This window comes from Otolemur garnettii, unplaced genomic scaffold (assembly GCF_000181295.1).
Source record: "Otolemur garnettii isolate 467f Iridium unplaced genomic scaffold, OtoGar3 scaffold00025, whole genome shotgun sequence".
Taxonomy (NCBI): Eukaryota; Metazoa; Chordata; class Mammalia; order Primates; family Galagidae; genus Otolemur; species Otolemur garnettii.
This window is the reverse complement of record NW_003852420.1, coordinates 17268704-17288471: the sequence shown is the minus strand read 5'-3', so window position 1 is coordinate 17288471 and position 19768 is coordinate 17268704. Positions and strand designations below refer to the sequence as shown.

The following is a 19768-nucleotide window of genomic DNA, read 5'->3' as shown; positions in this document are numbered from 1 at the left end:
CCAAGGGTGACAAAGTGAGACTCTATCTCTAAAAAAAAAAAAAGAGTAGGAGAGTTTAAAAACATGCAGTGTTTACTTTGGTTGATTGTGATTTTGAATGACTTTTGACTGCTTTCAGATAATAGTTTACTTTCTTTTTGTTGTTATATCAATAAACAGAATGTTCCACTTCTCAGAATTGTTCTTCAGGCGATGGAATCAAGATTCTTTTGAAGAGTACTCTTTTTAGGAAAGTTCTGGTGGCTTATGCCTATAATCCTAGAACTCTGGGAGGCTAAGGTGGGAGGATTATTCGAACACAGGAGTCAAAGACCAGCCTGAGCAAGAGTAAGACCTTGTCTCTACTAAAAATAGAAAAATTAGCTGGGCATGGTGGTAGGTGCCTGTAGTCCTAGCTACTTGGGAGGGTGAGGCAATAGGATCACCTGAGCCCAGGAGTTGAGGTTGCTGTGAGCTATGATGATACCACGGCACTCTAGCCTGGGGGATAGAGTGTAACCTGCCTCAAAAAAAAAAAAAAAAAAGAAAAGAAAAAGAGTACTCTTTCTGGTAGAACTTTTATTATCTCTTGAATCTGTCATTTCCTAGATAAGGGTTCATAGACATATGGTCAGTGAGGTGGGTACATTGTGTTCTGAAATTTAGAAGACATCTATTATTAGTACATTTCCAAATATGTTTTTGTATATGTGTGTGTGTGTGTTTTTTTTGAGACAGAGTCTCACTCATTCGCCTTAGGGTTCAAACTCCTGGGCTCAAATGATGCTCTTGTGTCAGCCTCCTGAGTAGCTGGGACAAAAAGCGCCTGCCACAACGAGCAGTGAGTTTTTCTATTTTTAGTAGAAATAGGGTCTTGCTCTTGCTCCGGCTGGTCTTGAACTCCTGAGCTCAGGTGATTTACCCACCTTAGCTTCCCAGAGCAAATGTGTTTTCACTGAGTTTGATAAGCCGCTTTAAAAAATGAAAATTAAAAATTCTTGGTGAAAGAAAAAAATATAAGCAATAAAATCACACTCAGACCTAATAAGGAACACAAGCATTCTATTTCAAAAGAAATTTTAGAAATAATTTTGGTTTCTTTCTCTTTGGTTAATTAGCTTCCTACTACCAAGGATTCCCCACAGCCTGTTGAGGAGAAGGTTGGTGCCCTCACAAAGATAATAGAAGCCATGGGATTCACAGGACCTTTGAAATACAGTAAATGGGTAAGTCTTTTAAGTTCTTATTTTTCCTTTTGGGCTTTGTGCTTTCTGTTCCTTATAGAAAATTTTAAAAGCTTCTGTTTTACTTTTTTATGAAATTCATGCATTATTTTGAGAACTTCTTCAAAATATCTTGTCCTCTCCCTGCTGTTTCCAAGTTAAATGTATACAGCATGTGTGGCTGAAATAGTCCCTCAGCCTGATTCCTTGGAAATATCACACAGTAGCAGGCATGGCAATAAAGCTGGGCTTTCTGGCCCTTGCTATGTGGTATGCCACATAAATGACTTCTTGGGGGGCCAGATGGATCAAAGATTCTAATAGGCAGCCTTCTTAAGGAAGCATTACTCTCTGATGAATCTGAATTTATAAATAATTTTCACTAAAATTTTACTAATTTTCTTTTTATTAACTAATTAAGCCCACAATGTATTGTAGAGATATTTGTTAGTTGTGTCATTCCTAGTCAACTCTTTTTTTTTTTTTTTTTTTTTTTTTTTTTTTTTTTGAGACGGAGCCTCAAGCTATCCCCTTGGGTAGAGTGCCATGGCATCATGCTCACAGCAACCTCCAACTCCTGGGCTCAAGCGAGTCTCCTGCCTCAGCCTCCCAAGTAGCTGGGACTACAGGCGCCCGCCACAACGCCTGGCCATTTTTTGGTTGCAGCCATCATTGTTGTTTGGCGGGCCTGGGCTGGGGATTCGAACCCGCCACCTTGGGTGTATGTGGCTGGCGCCTTAGCCGATTGAGCCACAGGTGCCGAGCCTCCTAGTCAACTCTTGTAGCATGTGTGCATCATATCTCTTATATAGTAGGAGTTGTAAATGAATGAATGTCTACTCTGCATTACTTAATTAAAGAAACAAAGTATTAGCAGTGCTGTAGTTCCCAGCTTACTTATCTTCTAGATTTGGATTGAACATCCCAAATCTGAAAATCTAAAATACTAAATGCTTCAAAATCTGAAAGGATTTGAGTGCCAGCATGAACTCAAAGTAAATACTTGTTGAAGGATTTTGGATCTCAGGTTTTTGGATTTGTGTTGCTCAATGTGTATAATGCAAATATTCTAAAATCTGAAAAAATCTGAAACCCAAACTCTTCTGTTCCATGTGTTTCTGATGGGGGATACTCAGGTTGAATTGCCATTTTTTCTCTATCACTATGGCAGAAATGCCTTTTAATGCCTTTCAAGATTTCTAGAATATTGGGTAAATCCAATCAGTTATAAGTTTTAAATCAGAGCAAGCCAATGACAAAGCAGTAGGGAGGATTTTCTGGAAAATATCATGTTTTGCTCAAAATGACCAAGTAAGGAAGTTAAGGTCAAATTAGAATTTCCATTTTAATATGGACTTATATTTGTGTGCATGTTTTTCTTTTGTGATGTCTGATTCCCTTCTTAACAGTTCTCATTACAACAAATATAGGCTTTTCTCTATAATGTTCTACATGGATTCTGAAACGTGAACAGTGATCCTACAAGTACTTTGTTTTTAAGAGGCTTTGAAAAGTATAGAAAGAATACTAAGTAATAATGATGTTCTTGAGACTTCAAGGTTAAGACATACCTTTTTTTTTTTTTTTTTTTTTTTTTTTTTGAGACAGAGTCTTACTTGGTCATCCTTGGTAGAATGCTATGGCGTCTTAGCTCACAGCAACTTCAAACTCTTGGGTTCAAGTGATCCTCTTGCCTTAGCCTCCCAGGTAGCTGGGACTACAGGCGCCGGCCACAATGCCTGGCTATTTCTTAGAGACAGGGATCTTGCTCTGGTTCAGGTTGGTCTTGAACCTGTGAGCTCAGGCAGTCCACCTGCCTCAGCCTCCCAAGTGCTGGGATTATAGGCATGGGCGCCTGGCCAAGACATGCCTTCTTAATCACCAAAGAAATAGTAATTATGTTCATGAAAATTATATTTTTTATGTGTTAATTCATTGACATTTGATAATTGTTGATATATTTGGTAATGTAATTAACCAGAATATGTTCCCCCTTTTCTTAAAAAGAAAAGGTTATGATTATGGCATTTGGACTTAAAAACTTAAAATATGTGTTTTGTTTGAAAATAAGAAATTAAAAGAAGAGGGAAATAAGAGCAGAAAAAAAGAAAAATTTATTGTTTTGTTCATTTCTTGATGATTGGTTCCACTTGGTTGCTACCATATGCTTTGTCTAGTTTGCTTTTTATGATTCCAGAGGGATAATTGGCTACCATTTGGAGTATTACTAAATCATCAGGAAAATTCCTTCACTCTTTTAACTTAAGTTAGCCTCTGATTTTTCTTAGTTCCCTTGTGACCAAGAGGTACACAATGGGTAGAGTGCAGTGGCATCATCATAGCTAATGGCAACTTCAAACTCCTGGGCTCAAGGAGTCTTCCTGCCTTATCCTCCCGAGTAGCTGGGACCATAGAAATGTCATGACGCCTGGCTAATTTTTCCATTTTTAGTAGCGATGGGCTCTTGCTCTTTCTCAGGCTGGTCTTGAACTCCTGAACTCAAGTAATCTTTCTGCCTTAGTCTCCTAGAGTGCTAGGATTACAGGCATTAGCCACCATTCTAGGCCTTCATCATATTTACCTAGCACAATATTAGGTAAGATAAGGACAATTTATCAAATTCAACCACATGCCATAGAATACTTACTTTCCATATTGTCATTAAGCCAGAAAGTAACCATTGACAATGACAATAGTTGACAATGACAAACTACAATGTATTCAAAGGTGGGCAATAAGCCTTATGTACGCTTCAGAACCTGTGTTGACTAAAGAATGATTGAAGGAAATAGGATGCTTAGCCTGGAAATGGGAAGACATGATAGTATTTCTCAGGGGGCAAATGTGAAAAAAAATGATGAGACTTAATCTGAGGTATTCTAGTGGGCAGAATAATGTTTAATGAATGTTACATGAAACAGGTTTAAGTTGACTAAAACAAAAATCTAAGAACAAAAATTGTCCTCTAGTGGGATAGGTAGTCTTACAAGAACATGGGCCCAGATGGTTAACTGTTAAGTCAAGAATGCTGTGTAGATAGGTGTAGAATATAAATGTCTTAACACAATAACTAAGAAAATGCCGTGAAGGCTTTGTTGACCAGTTTGATGAAAGCATGTCAGATTGTGTGTAAAACTAGCACATTGTACTCCCATGATTGCATTAATGTACACAGCTATGATTTAATAAAAGAAGAAAAGAAAAAAAAAGAATTTATTTTAGAATAAATTCCAGTATAGAATAGAAGGTTCAAATAGCTAAGAATTCCCTTCCAGCTCTCTTAGTTGTTAGTGCAAACATTTTACGAGATTCACTTTTCATCTTGTAAGATGGTACAAAAAGCATCAATTATGGAGAGAGCAGATTTTCGTTTCCTAAAGCTGTTTAAGGTATTCTTATTTTACTCAAGTAGACTGATGAAGTCTTCCAAAGTTAGAGTGAAATAGACATGAAGTCATCCAAGGACCAGAACAACTTGTATTGACTGGTTGGAAATTTAGTCCACCTACCTCCTTAACTTATATTAACTCACAATTCTTAAAAAGGTTCTTTCCTCCAGTTGTTATTTCCAGGCCTTGAGTGATGGTCTTCAGGGACTTGCTTTAGAGATTTGTCCAGGAAAATGGCTCACCAAAGTATAAAAGTTTGGCTTTGCTGCAGGAAAAGTGAAGAACTATAAAATGCTCCTGATTGCCACAGCATGAGCACTGTATAAATACACTGGCCAATCTGGTGAAATCTTCATTATTTGTAATGAATGCTTTTTCATGAACATGTTGTGGGGAAAGCTTCCTTCTCAATGAAAGACTTAGACCTTGGAGGCAAGTCTTTCTTTAGGCAGGGTGATTAATTACGAACCTGAGAAGATTTTATATATAGGAGACTGAAGGAAATTCTAAGGTTAAAAAAAAAGATCAAGAAAAAGGTGATTAGGAGTTTTAATTAAAATTACAAATTTGTCTATAGTCAAACTGGGCTATAAGTTTTAATTAAAATTACAAATTTGTCTGTAGTCAAACTGGGCATAAATTCCATGAGGGCAGGGATGTTTGACTATTTACTGCTCTAATCTCAATGTCTAGATCAGTGCCAGGCACAGAATTATGTACTCAGTAGCATCATGTACTCAGTACTCAGTAGATTATTGGATGAACTGAAGAGCTAGGACAGATCTCCTAAACTCCCCATCTCAAGGATAGGAATAGGCCTGTTAAGGCCAAAGCATTATAGTAATGATATCTTTAGGCTATCATTAGTTGGGTGAGGGTACAGACAAATGCTTCCCAAGATGTGATCTGTGGTCAGATACTTCCAAGAACTGCAGGTGTTAACAAAGTTAAAACAGGTGACTTTTTTTTTTTTGTTTGCTGATATAGTAAATTATACCGATTGACTTGCCAGTGTTGAATCAACCTTGCAGTCCTGAGATAAATCCCACTTGATCATGGGATTTATCCATTTGATCACTTGTCTTTTGGAACTATTGATGGATTCATTTTGTTAATTTTGTTAAGGATGATCATGAGGGCTATGGTTCTGGAGTTTTGTTCTCTTCTGATGACATTAGTTTTGATATCAGGATATTGTTCTTTCCTCTTGTTTTCTGGCAGAGTTTGAGTTTGTGTAGATTTGGTATCATTTCTTTAGATGTTTGGTAGAATTCTCTACTGCTGTCATCTGGACGTGGAGTTTGCATTGTAGAAAGGTTTCTAACTACAAATCCAATTTCTTTAGTAGATACAAGACTATGTTATTTTTTATATGTTATTTTTTAATTCTAGTGAGCTTTGGTAGTTTGAGTCTTTTTTTGTTTTTGTTTTTGTTTTTTTGGGACAGAGCCTCAAGCTATCCCCCTGGGTAGAGTCTCTGGCATCACAGCTCACAGCAACCTCCAACTCCTGGGCTTAAGCGAGTCTCCTGCCTCAGCCTCCCAAGTAGCTGGGACCACAGGCGCCCGCCACAACGCCCAGCTATTTTTTGGTTGCAGCTGTCATTGTTGTTTTTGGCGGGCCAGGCTGGATTCGAACCCGCCACCTTAGGTGTATGTGGCTGGCGCCTTAGCTGCTTGAGCCACAGGTGCCAAGCCGGTAGTTTGAGAAGTTTATCAAGGTTCGAATCCAGCCTGGGCCACCAAACAACAATGATGGCTGCAACCAAAAAATAGCCGGGTGTTATGGCGAGCACCTGTGGTCCCAGCTACTTGGGAGGCAGAGGTAGGAGAATCACTTGAGCCCAGGAGTTTGAGGTTGTTGTGAGCTGTGATGCCACAGCACTCTACCCAGGGGGACAGCTTGAAGCTCTGTCTTTAAAAAAAAAAAAAAAAAAGAAGTTTATCCATTTCATCTAAGTAATCACTTTCATTGGCCTAAAGCTGTTCATAATATTTCCATATTATCCTATTAATGTCTTAATATGTAATGATGTCCTCTCTCTGATTCCAGATATTAATTTGTATCATCTCTGTTGATTGTTTATTTTTTCTTGATCAGTCTATAGAGATCATCGGTTTTATTGACATTTCTAAAGCCCAGCTTTGGCTTCTTTGATTTTCTGTATTCTTTTTCTTTTTTGTCTTTTGTAGAGACAGAGTCTCACTATTTCATGCTCAGTGGAGTGCCATGGTTCACACAGCTCATAGCAACCTCCAATTCCTGGGCTTAGGCGATTCTCTTGCCCCAGCCTCCTGAGTAGCTGGGACTACAGGCACCTGCCACAATACCTGGCTATTTTTTTAGTTGCAGTTTGGCTGGGGCTGGGTTTGAACCTGCCACCCGCAGTATATGGGGCCGGCGCCCTACCCACTGAGCCACAGGCGCCAACCTGTATTATTTTTCTGTTTTTAATTTTATTGATTTCTGCTCTTAACAATACCATATTCTTTCTACTTGCTTTTAGGTTTACTTTACTTTTTTTTTTTTGAGACAAGGTGCAGTGGTGTTATCATAGCTCACTGCAATCTCAAACTCCTGAGTTCAAGCAATCCTCCTGCCTCAGCCTCTCAAATAGCTGGGACTACAGATTCCACTTACTACCATGCCTTGACTAATTTTTTCTATTTTTAGTAGAGATGGGTATCTCAGTCTTGCTCAGGCTGAAATTCTGAGCTCAATCTGGAGTGCTAAGATTATAGATCTCAACCCTGGTGGCCTAATTTACTTTTCTTTTGTTTGACCATGACTTTTGTTTAAATGTGTGCTTTCAATGCTGATTTACTCCCCAGATAGGCAGATGACATTTCCTTTTGTTATGGTATATTCTGTTTTCCCTTCTATCCTTTCTGAGCTTTAGACTAAAACCTTTGGAAATGTGGCATACTTCAGAAAAACCCACAAAATCATATTTACCATCAGAGACATAATCCTTTCTTAATTTGTGCTGGGTATTTCTTCCCATCAGAGACACTGTTTTTTAATTTTTCTTTTTTTTTTTTTACTGTAGAGAAAATGTAGAAAAATATGAACATTGTATAATATTGGGTATAGTTTATCCTTGGTAACTTTGATAATAATGTTTTGATTGGCTTTTCTTTAGTTGCTATGTCCTTTTCAATCTGTGCATATTTTTTTTAGTCTGTGCATATTTGAGTTTGTAACTGTCCCTGTTATTTTAAGACAAAATAAGCTTCTATAAGCCTTTTGTTGATGTGCTAATTTTTTTTATTTATATCCTTAATGAAATGTTTTGAAAAAATCTGTTCCACCCACACTGAGTTAGTCTTTAGACCTATAATTCAGCTCTTAAGAATTTAATTTTAGATTTGTTTTTATTAAGGCACAATTTACATACAGTTAAATATATAAATCTTCAGTGTACTGCTCTGTGAATAAACTAAAACCACCACTTGTATCAAGATCCTAAGAGAATTCTTAGTGCTTTGAGGAATAATAAAAGATTAATTAATCTTTCTACTAAATTTTACATTCATCAGAAACCCTAATTTCTGTGTATAGTGTTCTATTAATTAGCAAACTATAAAACTAAAGAAAACATAGGAAAAAAGACACCCCCTCCCAGAGATTTAAGGAATAAATAGTTGTACCTCTGAACACGAATTAAAGAGTTGAGTGATTTTGTCAGAATTTGTTTGATTTTGGTCAGAAGAATGGGTAATTTTTTAATATAAAGGGTTTCAGATTATAAAGATAATACCAAACAGTGATTTAGAGGCTCAAATATGCTGAAGTGATTTTGAGTTAAAGGAGAGATTTCACTTAAATATTGGAAAAACTTTTTAAAAATTATCATGCTAAAATCCTAAAATGTGAAAAGTCTTGTATAAAGTCTGTATGAATGGCTCGCTCTAAGAAAAGAAAAAATATTTATATTGTTTTAAATAAGTTGCCTAAACACAGGTTTGGACATTTCATTTTAGTTGAAGAAATATGAGATTCTGCAATCCATGTCTAATGGCACTAGAATATCCACTGGTCATATCTTGAGTTTGGTTTTTTATTCTCTTTGTCTAGAAGATTAAGATTGCGGCCCTGCGCATGTATACTAGCTGTGTGGAGAAAACTGACTTCGAGGAATTCTTTCTAAGTAAGTTAACATTTGACACTTTTGAAAAGGAAAATCAGTCTATCTTTCATTTTTATCATTGTGTCTTAATAGTTTTTTAAGTTACTACTGAAACAATTTTCTTGCACAAAGCGTGTAATATAAACTATTTTTCTCCCTTTTTTAAATTAAAAAAAAATTTTTTTTTTTTTTTGAGACAGAGTCTCACTTTGTCACAGCAACCACAAACTCTTGGGGTCAAGTGATTCTCTTGTCTCAGCCTCCTGAGTAGCTGGGACTTCACACGCCTATCACAATGCCTGGCTATTTTTAGAGATGGGGGTCTTGAGATTTTTAGAGATGAGGGTCTTGAGATGCTCTTTCTCAGGCTGGTCTCCAACCTGTGAGCTCAGGCAGTCAACCCACCTTGGCCTCCCAGAGTGCTGGATTAGGGGCAGGAGCCAGCATGCTCGACCAACCAAAAAAAAAAAATTTTTTTCTTTTTTTTTAGACGGAGTCTCACTGTGTCACCCTCAGTAGAGTGTTGTGGCATCACAGCTCACAGCAACCTCAAACTCTTGGGCTTAAGCGATTCTCTTGCCTCAGCCTCCCAAGTAGCTGGAACCACAGGTGCCTGTCACAGTGGCCAGCTATTTTTTTGTTGTACTTGTCATTATTGTTTAGCTGGCCTGGACTGGGTTTGAGCCTACCACCCTTGTTGTATGTGGTTGGCGCCATAACCACTGCTACAGGCATCCAGCCAAAAAAAAAGCATTTTTTTTTTTTTTTTTAAGAGACAGAGTTTTACTGTGTTGCCTAGGCTGGCCTCAAACACCTAGGCTCAAGTGATGTTTCTGCCTCAGCCTCCCAGGTAGCTGAGACAACAGGCCCATGCTACTTCACCTGGCTGTTTTTCTCTTTTAATAAAGACCAAAACGATCCTATAAATAAAACATTTTGCCAGTTTTACAGAAAACTTAAAAATTTGTCTAGTAATTTGACAATAGCATTCTCCTTATCTATAAATACATCTTTTTATGTAAAAGTATTCATAGTGGCTGGGCTTGGTGGCTCATGCCTGTAATCCTAGCACTCTGGGAGGCTGAAGCAAGAAGACTAGCCTGAGTAAGAGCAAGAGCAAGAACCTTGTCTCTATTAAAAATAGAAAAAATTAGCCAGGCATTGTGATGGGTGCCTGTAGTCCCAGCTATTCTGGAGGCTGAGGCAGAAGGATTGCTTGAGCCGAAGAGTTTGAGGCTTTTGCTCAAACTCTTATGCACTGTATGCACTGTAACCTGTTATACAGTTATGCACTATAACCTCAGGGTTAGAATATGAGTTAGAGAATGAGACTGTGTCTTAAACAAACAAAGAACAAAAAGCAACTAACACCTAACTGTATACATTTGTTTTGTTTTGTTTTTGAGACAGTGTTAACTATGTTGCCCTCGGTAGAGTGCCCTGGTATCACAGCTCTCAGCAACCTCAAACTCTTGCTTCAGCCTCCGAAGTAGCTGGGACTGCAGGGGCCCACCACAATGCCCAGCTATTTTTTTGTTGCTGTTGTCATTGTTGTTTAGCTGGCCTGGGCCAGGCTCAAACCTGCCAACTTTGGTGTATGTGGCAGGCTCCCTACTCACTGAGCTAGGGCGTTAAGCCTACACTTGACATTTTTCTCTGACAGCAAATATTTATATAAAATTTTGTTAACAACAATGAAGAAAGCTCGATGCAGTTTTGGTTATTTAATTACTATTTTGGTTTTAAAAAATCAAACACAGGTTGTTTCGTTTATTTTACCATCTCAGCAGATTGACATTAGAAAGTTAAAATACCGTACTAAATTGTAATTCCAATTTAGTGTCTGCTTTTTATTTCTTATTTATTCATAGCCAGGAAGGAAAACTTTCTTGCTTCTTTGTTAACTTCTAACATTTCTCATTTTAAGAGAAATTAGTCCACAACGAGAAAATATCCTTCCTCTAGCAGATGAAACTATTTTTTTTTTTTTTTTTTTTGAGACAGAGCCTCAAGCTATCCCCCTGGGCAGAGTGCCATGGCACCACAGCTCACAGCAACCTCCAACTCCTGGGCTCAAGCGAGTCTCCTGCCTCAGCCTCCCAAGTAGCTGGGACCACAGGTGCCCGCCACAACGCCTGGCTATTTATTTTGGTTGCAGCTGTCATTGTTGTTTGGTGGCCTGGGCTGGATTCGAACCCGCCACCTTAGGTATATGTGGCTGCTGCCTGAGCTGCTTGAGCCCCAGGCGCCGAGCCACAGATGAAACTATTAATATTAGAAGCTGTCTTTTTTCTTAAGTGTTTTCTTGATTAAGTGTTTTCTTGAATTCATGTCTAAGTATTTTTTTTTTTTTTTTTTTTTTTTTTGCCAGGGCTGGGTTTGAATCCACCATCTCCGGCATATGGGGCCAGCACTCTATTCCTTGGAGCCACAGGCTCTGCCCCATGTCTAAGTATTTTTCATCAGACCTTTTTAAAACCTTACCCTCAGACATCTATTTAATATTTAATTCAATAAGTAGCTCAGAAATTTATTATATTTTGAAAGGATGTTTAGGCTCCGCACCTGTGGCTCAAGTGGCTAAGGCACCAGCCACATACACCTAAGGTGGCGGGTTCAAATCCAGCCTGGACCCGCCAAAACAACAGTGACGACTGCTACCAAAAAATATCTGGGTGTTGTGCCGGGTGCCTGTAGTCCCAGCTACTTGGGAGGCTGAGGCAGGAGACTCACTTTAGCCCAGGAGTTGGAGGTTGCTGTGAGCTATGATGCCATAGTACTATACCCAGGAAGATAGCTTGAGGCTCTGTCTCAAAAAAAAAAAAAAATCCAGAGATTTTTTTTTCCATTGTAACATTTTGCCTGTGAATGAATCTAATTACAAATTAGAAATTGTAATTCATCTTAAAATTTTTTGTATTGTGTTATATTTAAATGAGAACTGCCTCTATGAGATATTCAATTGCTATTGGAAAATAATGTATATACCTACTAGAGCATATACATCTCTGTGGGCTTTGTCCTAGCTTTGTCTTTGAAGTAGTTACCTAGGGAGCCAGTGAAATATTCAATGGCACCACTCTTACTTAAGGTTTCCTAAGACTCAATTTGAGAATTTCCCTTTAAGACCTATAGCATGTTAATTTGTATTATGTTCCATTGTAGCCCAACTTTGTTGTTTGTGGGCAGATTAAGTTTTAAAATCAAACTAAAGTAGTTCTCAACGGTGGCTGGTGAATAAAAAGGGAGCAAATGTAGAACGTACCATCTAGAGGCAGACGATTAAAAATATCTATAAAATGATGTGACTTTCTTGTGGCTTTGGATTCTAAAAAGACGGCTAGACAAGTTTGAAATCAAGTAATAGATATATGTTTTCTTAAGATTGTACCTTTAGGCTTAGCACCTGTGGCTCAAGTGGGTAAGGTGCCAACTACATACACCTAAGGTGGCGGGTTTGAATCCAGCCCAGGCCCGCCAAAACAACAATGACGGCTGCAACCAAAAAATAGCCGGGCGTTGTGGCGGGTGCCTGTGGTCCCAGCTACTTGGGAGGCTGAGGCAGAAGACTCACTTGAGCCCAGGAGTTGGAGGTTGCTGTGAGCTGTGATGCCACGGCACTCTACCCAGGGGGACAGCTTGAGGCTCTGTCTCAAAAAAAAAAAAAAAAGATTAGACTTTTAAAGTGGTCACTGTTTACTTGGATTTTTGGTATTTTAGACACTAACTTTTAGAGTCCTGAGAATTCAGTGTTTTGTTTTGTTTTGTTTTGTTTTTGAGACAGAGTCTCTGTTGCCCAGGCTAGAATGCCATGGTGTCAGCCTAGCTCAGAGCAACCTCAAACAATCTTGGGCTCAAACAATCCTTCTTCCTCAGCCTCTAAAGTAGCTGGAACTCCAGGCCCACACTACCATGTCCAGCTAATTTTTCTATTTTTAGTAGAGATGGGGTCTTGTTTTGCTCAGGCTGGTCCCAAAACTCCAGACCTCAGGTGATCCTCCTGCCTCAGCCTTCCAGAGTGCTGAGATTATAGGTGTAAGCCACCTCACCTGGCCTAGAATTCAGTTTTCAAAGGATAGAACCTCAGATAGCTGGCTAGTGTTATACTTACTCACCCCACGCCTAGTAAAAGTGAGGCTGGTGCTATTTCATGAAGAATGTTTATGAATAAGTTGTTTACTTAGTCTTTGTGAGTAAACAGTAATGTCCATTAGCCTCTTGAATAGGTACCCATAAAATGCCAAAGTTACAGACTTTCTATCATCCTCAGAGCTGAAGTGTTCAAAGGGTTAGATCCAGACAGCTCGGTATGGGGGATTCTGAGTGGTAAGGTATCTTAGAAGCCTACTGCTGCTTCTCCTGATGTCTCTTGTCATAAATGAGCATGCCGTACATGAGCGTGCAGCGCTTTGACGATGGTCTTTTGGTGACCATTTGTGCTATGAAGAGCACTTTGAAGAGAGGTGGCCAGTCAGTAAAGCTTGTGTTTAAGTGCATCTGTTGTCTACAGACTGCTTTGTCTTTAACTTTTAGTGCCTAGAGAGCTTAGAAAAGAAAAGACTTGGTAATGAGTAAGTTCTGAGTCAGTGGTTGAGGTTTGTCACTTTATTGACATAATCTTAAATAATTAGTGAGGTTTGTTAGAGAAAATTTAAATGTTATTATTTAAATAATTCGTTGAAAAACAGTAACAGAAAATATTGAGTACTATTAAATATTAACCATTTTGCTAAACATTTTATAGGCCTTATCTCATTGAATCCTCACAAAAATCTTACAAATTAGGCTACCTTGTTCTTCCCATTGTAAAGAAGAAAACAAGGTGCTTGGAGGCAAAGTAACCATGTAGTCAGTTAGAGGTAGAGTCAGGGTTTTGAATCAGGCATTCTGACCCTGCGTTACATCAACAACTATATAAATATTACCCAGTATACCCAATATGACAGTAATTATTCAGAAAGTGCCTAGCTTCAGAAAATAAAGCTGAATGTGAATTGGACCAAAAGTGTGATTATGGGAAAAGAGTCTAACAGGTTTTAACTTTGAAGGTTTAAATACATTTCATTGAGCTAAAGAATCTGCTGCATTTTTGAGGTGCTCACAGTTATCATGCATTGGTCTTACTTTTTAGAGACCCCATTGGGTATAGGGGCTCAATCATGTGCCAAGTCTTTTCCCATCCTCAGCCCTGAGGTAACCCCCAGAAGAGGAAATTGTGACCCACGTCCAGCTGCTGGCCTCTCTGTCAGCCCGTGCTTTCCAGTTTAAGAACTGATTCCCTTTGAGAAAATTGGAAAGGCTCCTGGAGGCTGCTGAGAATCTTTGATGTAGAGGTAGCAATTGAACAGATTGTCCTTTAGAAGCAGCCAAATTTCATTTTCCAGATTGAAAGACAAACTTCCAAGAAAACTTTTCTTCTTAATGTTTTGTTCTAGCATCCAAAAAAGACCCAACTTTAGATCTGGGCTTGAGAGTTTCTCAGGGCTATTCTCGTTCTAGGCGGAGGGTGTTGGCCCATTCTCAGATGGCATGTGTCTTAATAGCTGTATGGCTGGCCAGGCCAGCCTTCTCCCTCTTGCTGGGCTCTGAGAGGAAGTCCACTTGACAGCTGCTGGGCACCTCCTAGTAAGCTCACTAGAGTATTTTGGTGTCACTTTGTGACAGACCTGGCTTCAAACCCAGCCCTGCCACTAGCTTGTTAATTGTGGCTGCCTGCAAGTTACTTAGCCTTTTTGAGTCTGTTTCTTCATCTCTACAATGATGATTATAATACTTCTTTCCAGGTTAAAGTGAAGATTAAGTGAAATAATGTAGATGACTAGCAGTGGACCTGGCATATAGGATGGCTTAGTGTGTGTGTTAGTTTCTGATATTAGTCTGAAAGAAGCAGTTAGACTAGTGATTACCAACGTTGTGTCTGGAATTAAGCAGATCTGAATTTGATCCTAGGTGTCTCATTTCATAGCTGTGTGACCTTCAGCAACAATTGTCTTGATCTCTCTAAGAGTCAGTCTTCTCTCCTATTGATGGGAATAATATCAATGCCTACCTCATAGGATTTGGGGGAGGAGCCACTGAGTTAATGCATGTAAAAGCACCTGTTCAAATGTCTGGTACACAGTAAGCCCATGATGAATTACAGCTCTTTATAATTATTGGTGCTATTAGTATAGCTCAAAGGAGTCCTGCCTTGTGTTTTATCTCCTAGTGATCCCAGGTTGTTATCATTCAGTACATTGTGTACCTCACTGATAGCTGAAAGGCAGGGGATAAACCTTCTTTCTTAAGTCATTGCTCCAAAAGACATATTCTACCAGAAGGACCCAAATTCCCCATTGATTCTCTTTTTTCTTCCTCTTTTTTTTTTAGAGACAGATTTCACTTTGTTGCCCTCAGTAGAGTGCTGTGGCGTCATAGCTCACAGCAATCTCTAACTCCTGGGCTTAGGTGATTCTCAGCCTCCCAAGTAGCTAGGACTACAGGCGTCCACCACAATGCCTGGTTATTTTTTTGTTGCAGTTTGGCTGGGGCCAGGTTTGAATCTGCCATCATTGGTATATGGGGGTGGTGCCCTACCCACTGAGCCACAGGCGCCACCCTTTATTCATCTTGCTCTAGCTTTTTCTCTCTGACATGTAATAAATAAGAGGGTACATTTAATCTGCCCCTTATCTAGCCAGAGGCATTTTTCTTTCCTTTCCTTTCCTCATTCTCCTTTTTCCTCTCTTCTTTCTTTCTTTTCTTCTTCTTCTTTTTTTTTTTGAAATAGAATCTTACTCTGTCACTCAGGCTGAAGTTCAATGGCAGGTCATAGCTCACTACCTTGAACTTCTGAACTCAACCAATCCTCATGCCTCAACCTCCTGAGTATCTAGGACTACACGCGCTAGCCACCATGCTATTTTGTTTTTCGTAGAGACGGGGCATCACTCTTGCTCAGTCTGGTCTCAAACTCCTTGTTTCAAGTGATCCTCCCACCTCAGCCTCCGAAGTGCTGGGATACAAGGTGTGAGCCACTATGCCTGGCCGAGAGGCATTTCTTGGGATCTGGGAATTGAGAGGCTTGGGTATCTGAGTATAGACCTAATTTGTAGGATCTGAAACCAAGGAGACATCCTTCCCAGTTTTGTCATTTTGGGGGTGATGAATGCCCTTTCATTGGATTTGGTCTGCTTTTTTATTCAGCCACAGCTCCCTAGAGCTCCACTTTTTTCTCCTGGCCATTTCTTTTGGGCAATCATTCAGCATACCTAGATTCACAGCATCTTAAAGAAATAAAATAGGAAAAGGACACTAGAAAGACTTAAACTTCTCAGTGGAGCCTTACAGAACAAAGCTGACACAAAAGTGGGGTAGGCAAGGTGGTGTTTGCCTAGCTTTTCAGAATTCAAGCCAGGAAGAGAAAATATTATAAAATCACACAGAAGTTGGAAAAAACCATAGAGATCATCTGAGGCTATCTATATTATACAAAGTGAGAATACTAAGACTCAGAGGAGAAGTGATTTGCCTATGGTCACACAACAGAGTGGTAACAGGACTGGAACAAGAAGACTATCCTGACCCAAGTCAGTGCTCATTCAGGCCACAGGATTGCTCTGAGGTTCACTGGCTTGATAGTGACAGCATAATCAGAGAGCACTGTAATTGCCATATATTTTAGTTGAACAAATTCCTACTAATATTTAAAATATATATTGCCTCTGGGGCGGTGCCTGTGGCTCAGTAAGTAGGGAGCTGGCCCCATATACCGAGGGTGGTGGGTTCAAGCCCGGCACCCTGGCCAAACTGCAAAAAAAAATAGCCGGGTGTTAATGGCAGGTGCCTGTAGTCCCAGCTACTCAGGAGGCTGAGGCAAAGGAATTACCTAAGTCCAAGAGCTGGAGGTTGCTGTGAGCTATGGCGCCATGGCACTCTACTGAGGGTGACAAAGTAAGACTTTGTCTTAAAAAAAAAAAATATATATATATATATGTACATATATATATACACACACATATATATATATATAGCCTCCTCTAAACCTTCACATACTTATACTTTATTGTTATTTTCCAGGGTGTCAGATGCCCGATACATTCAATTCATGGTTTCTTATAACGCTACTTCATGTCTGGTAAGTGAGCAATTGGTGAAGTCACCAAATGTATTTTTTTTAAACACTGCTGACTTGTAAGGTATAGCCTTTAGCAGGGCTGATTATATGAAATGGCAGTTGTTCAGGCATTAAAAACTGTTCCTTTCATTTTAATAACTGGTGTCTTGAAGCACATTTTTATTAAAGGTCAAAGCATAGGCCCAGAAATAAACTAATATTTGTAAGATTTTTTTCAAAGAACGCCTAACCCAGCGAACAATGCTATCAGTATCTGTAAGAGACTCTGTGAGCTTGGATGGAAAGTTCTCTCCCTTGGCTGTTTTAGGAAAAGTTCACATTTACGTAAAAGTGGTTTGAATTGTGAGAATCCGTGGTCATTTTCTTTGCTGGTCATCAGAAACCTATAACAAATTATAGCACTGACATTTATGCCTGTACCTCTAAAGTGTGTATACGAGTTAGAGTCATGCCAGGTTTGTTGCATGTAAAAATATTTAACACCTTAAACAGTATATTTTTTCTTCAGCTGTGAAATAAGTCGCCAAAAAAATCAATTTTTCATCTAATGTTACACAGTATTAAAGGTCAGAAGGATATAGGAGAGTTGTTGAAGTGGGGGCTGGGGAATGTATTTATTGAACTGCCAGATCTTGGGAAAGTAAATTCTGGAGAACTAAGTTTACTACTTTGACCATAGTGAGCATCTGAGGGGCATGGGGAATGGCTGCCCCATCAAAAGGCCCCTTGTTTGAGTCTACCTTGAGCTGAGCCTTTGCATCACAGCACTGACTACTATATAAAGACGTTTTGGTTTTGATCACCTCTGAAATGTTTCTTCTTCTGTACTCACATAGTCACTGAGTTTGGCTAACAGGCTTATGGCTACAGTTTATTTTATACTGTTTTTTTCTGAGCTAATAGTTTATTGAGTGCACACACTGTCTTAGGTACTTTGCTGGTAGAGATAGTTCTAAAGAAGCTCACACTCTAATAAGGTAGATGTGAAATGGTCAATTATAAGTAAGAATGGCTAAGTTCTATAATAAATATGAGTAAGCAGTACTTATAGGATCACAGAGGAAGCTACAACGGTCAAAACCCTTGCTAATTCTTCCTGTTAGTTCTTCAAAATGTGCCATGTCTTTTAGTTGGCTAAGAAGGCACATTACCGTCCTATTGTCTTAATGGTGAAGGTCAGGGAAAGGGTTCAGGAAGGGAAGCTAGATATATTGGGGGGGAAATTACTTTTTCAAGAGGGGAGACTGCAGAGGTGGCACTATGGAATTACTCACTAGGAAGGTGGGAGGGTCGAGAGAAGGCTAGGCTGTTCCCAGAGGAGCTGAAAGATAATATTCAGAGCTTGTATGAAAGACTCTTTATTGCCCATATAGCTAGAGGTATCAGAGTGTTAGAGGGAGTGGATGGCAAAATAAAATACATAATCCCTGTGACCACATCCCAAGGTCAATACCTGACTAATAGCAGCTGGGAGAACCTTGCAACTACTTGCAGTTCTTTAAAGTTTTCAAAGTGTGCCTGCTGAGTCTGCCTTGCTGAAGTTGGTTTAATTTCTTAGGAATGGGATGTACCACCCCCAGCTAGGTAGGGGGAAGGGAGGCTGTCTGTTTCGTATCAATGCTTGGTCTTCCTTAGTTCTGATGATATGCAGGCTTTGGTGGAATGAATCAGTAGCTTTTCAATTTGAAACTCTTACTGGATTGGGGCATTGTTTAGAACCATGGGGCTTTGAAGAGAATAATGTGACATGGTCTGTACCTTCAAAAAATTTAGTCTAGTAGAAAACAGACATAAAGTATAATTGCCTAGAATGGATGATAGAGAAACGCTGTGTCCAAGGCACAAGTGGGTGCTGTGGAAGCACAAAGTAGCGTAACTAAAACAGAATTTGGTGTGTGTGTGGGGGTGTATGTTGGATAAAGAGGGGCCCTGCGGTAAAGGTGACACCTGAGATCTACCAAAAAGGATAAAGAGAATTTCTGTCATAGAAAGGGAGGACATTTCAGGTTGAGGGAATAGCAGGAGCAGCATACAGAACATGTACAAAACCATGAAGTATTTGAGGGCCTCTAGCTGTCTGATATTTCTGGGGCAGGTTTGTAGAGCAGTGCGAAACTAGAGAACTGTCTTGTCTTAGGAAAAGAGGGTATTAGGACGAGGGAGAGATGCATCCCAAGTCTGTGGAGGAACTATGTTCTAGTCCCTGTTCTCTTAGCCTGATGCTCTAGGAGGATAACCGAGGGATAGCCAAATCCAAAATTTCAGAATTCTGTGGACTTGTTAGAGGTATCAGGAATGAAATATTTATTGGAGGTGGTAGTATGAGGGAGAGATGGGGAGGCTTAGAAAACACTCATAAAAGTAGAAATAATCCTCTTCCCCAAAACAAAAAAAAAGACAAATTTCTAATAAACAAAAATACCCTGGTAGCTGACATTTCAGAATGCTTACTTGAGTTCCCAGGGATAATGGTTGACTCTCAGACTGGAGACACAATTTCTCATATCCTGTTAGTTCTTGGAGAAAGTATTGATGCTTCATTTATTCTGTCTCCTTTTTCTCATGCCACAGTTTTTCTATGGATTAGGATGTAGGGCTGGGACACACTCTAGTTCTTAGAAGACTCTTTATCAGTTTTGTATTCATGTGAGCTTGCAGCTGCAATGACTGTGCTCATTGTCTTTGCTGAACAAATTAGCATTGACTGTGGCTGCTGAAAGAGTACAGAGAGAGGCAGCTGTCTGCACTGTCTCCAGCATCCTCCTGTGGACTTGATAAAAGCAGGCCTCCTCCTCTGCTCCCTGTCTTGCCCAGTGGCATTGTGCTCACATGAGAAACCTGGAGTCCTTTTTTTTTTTTTTTTTTTTTTGAGACAGAGCCTCAAGCTGTCCCCCTGGGTAGAGTGCTGTGACATCACAGCTCACAGCAACCT

General features: G+C 39.5%; 1 protein-coding gene across 2 annotated transcripts in view; it reads left to right on the top strand.

The window, feature by feature from the left end:
- The window catches only part of LOC100962975 (ubiquinol-cytochrome-c reductase complex assembly factor 1), a 117048-nt gene that overhangs the window by 30083 nt on the left and 67197 nt on the right, over positions 1-19768 (top strand). For both annotated transcript variants that reach the window (XM_003788128.3, XM_023512183.1), the window contains exons 4-6: positions 1098-1205; positions 8669-8741; positions 16779-16836. In XM_003788128.3, the coding sequence (XP_003788176.1) occupies positions 1098-1205; positions 8669-8741; positions 16779-16836 (239 nt within the window). The remainder of the gene's footprint in view (positions 1-1097; positions 1206-8668; positions 8742-16778; positions 16837-19768) is intronic.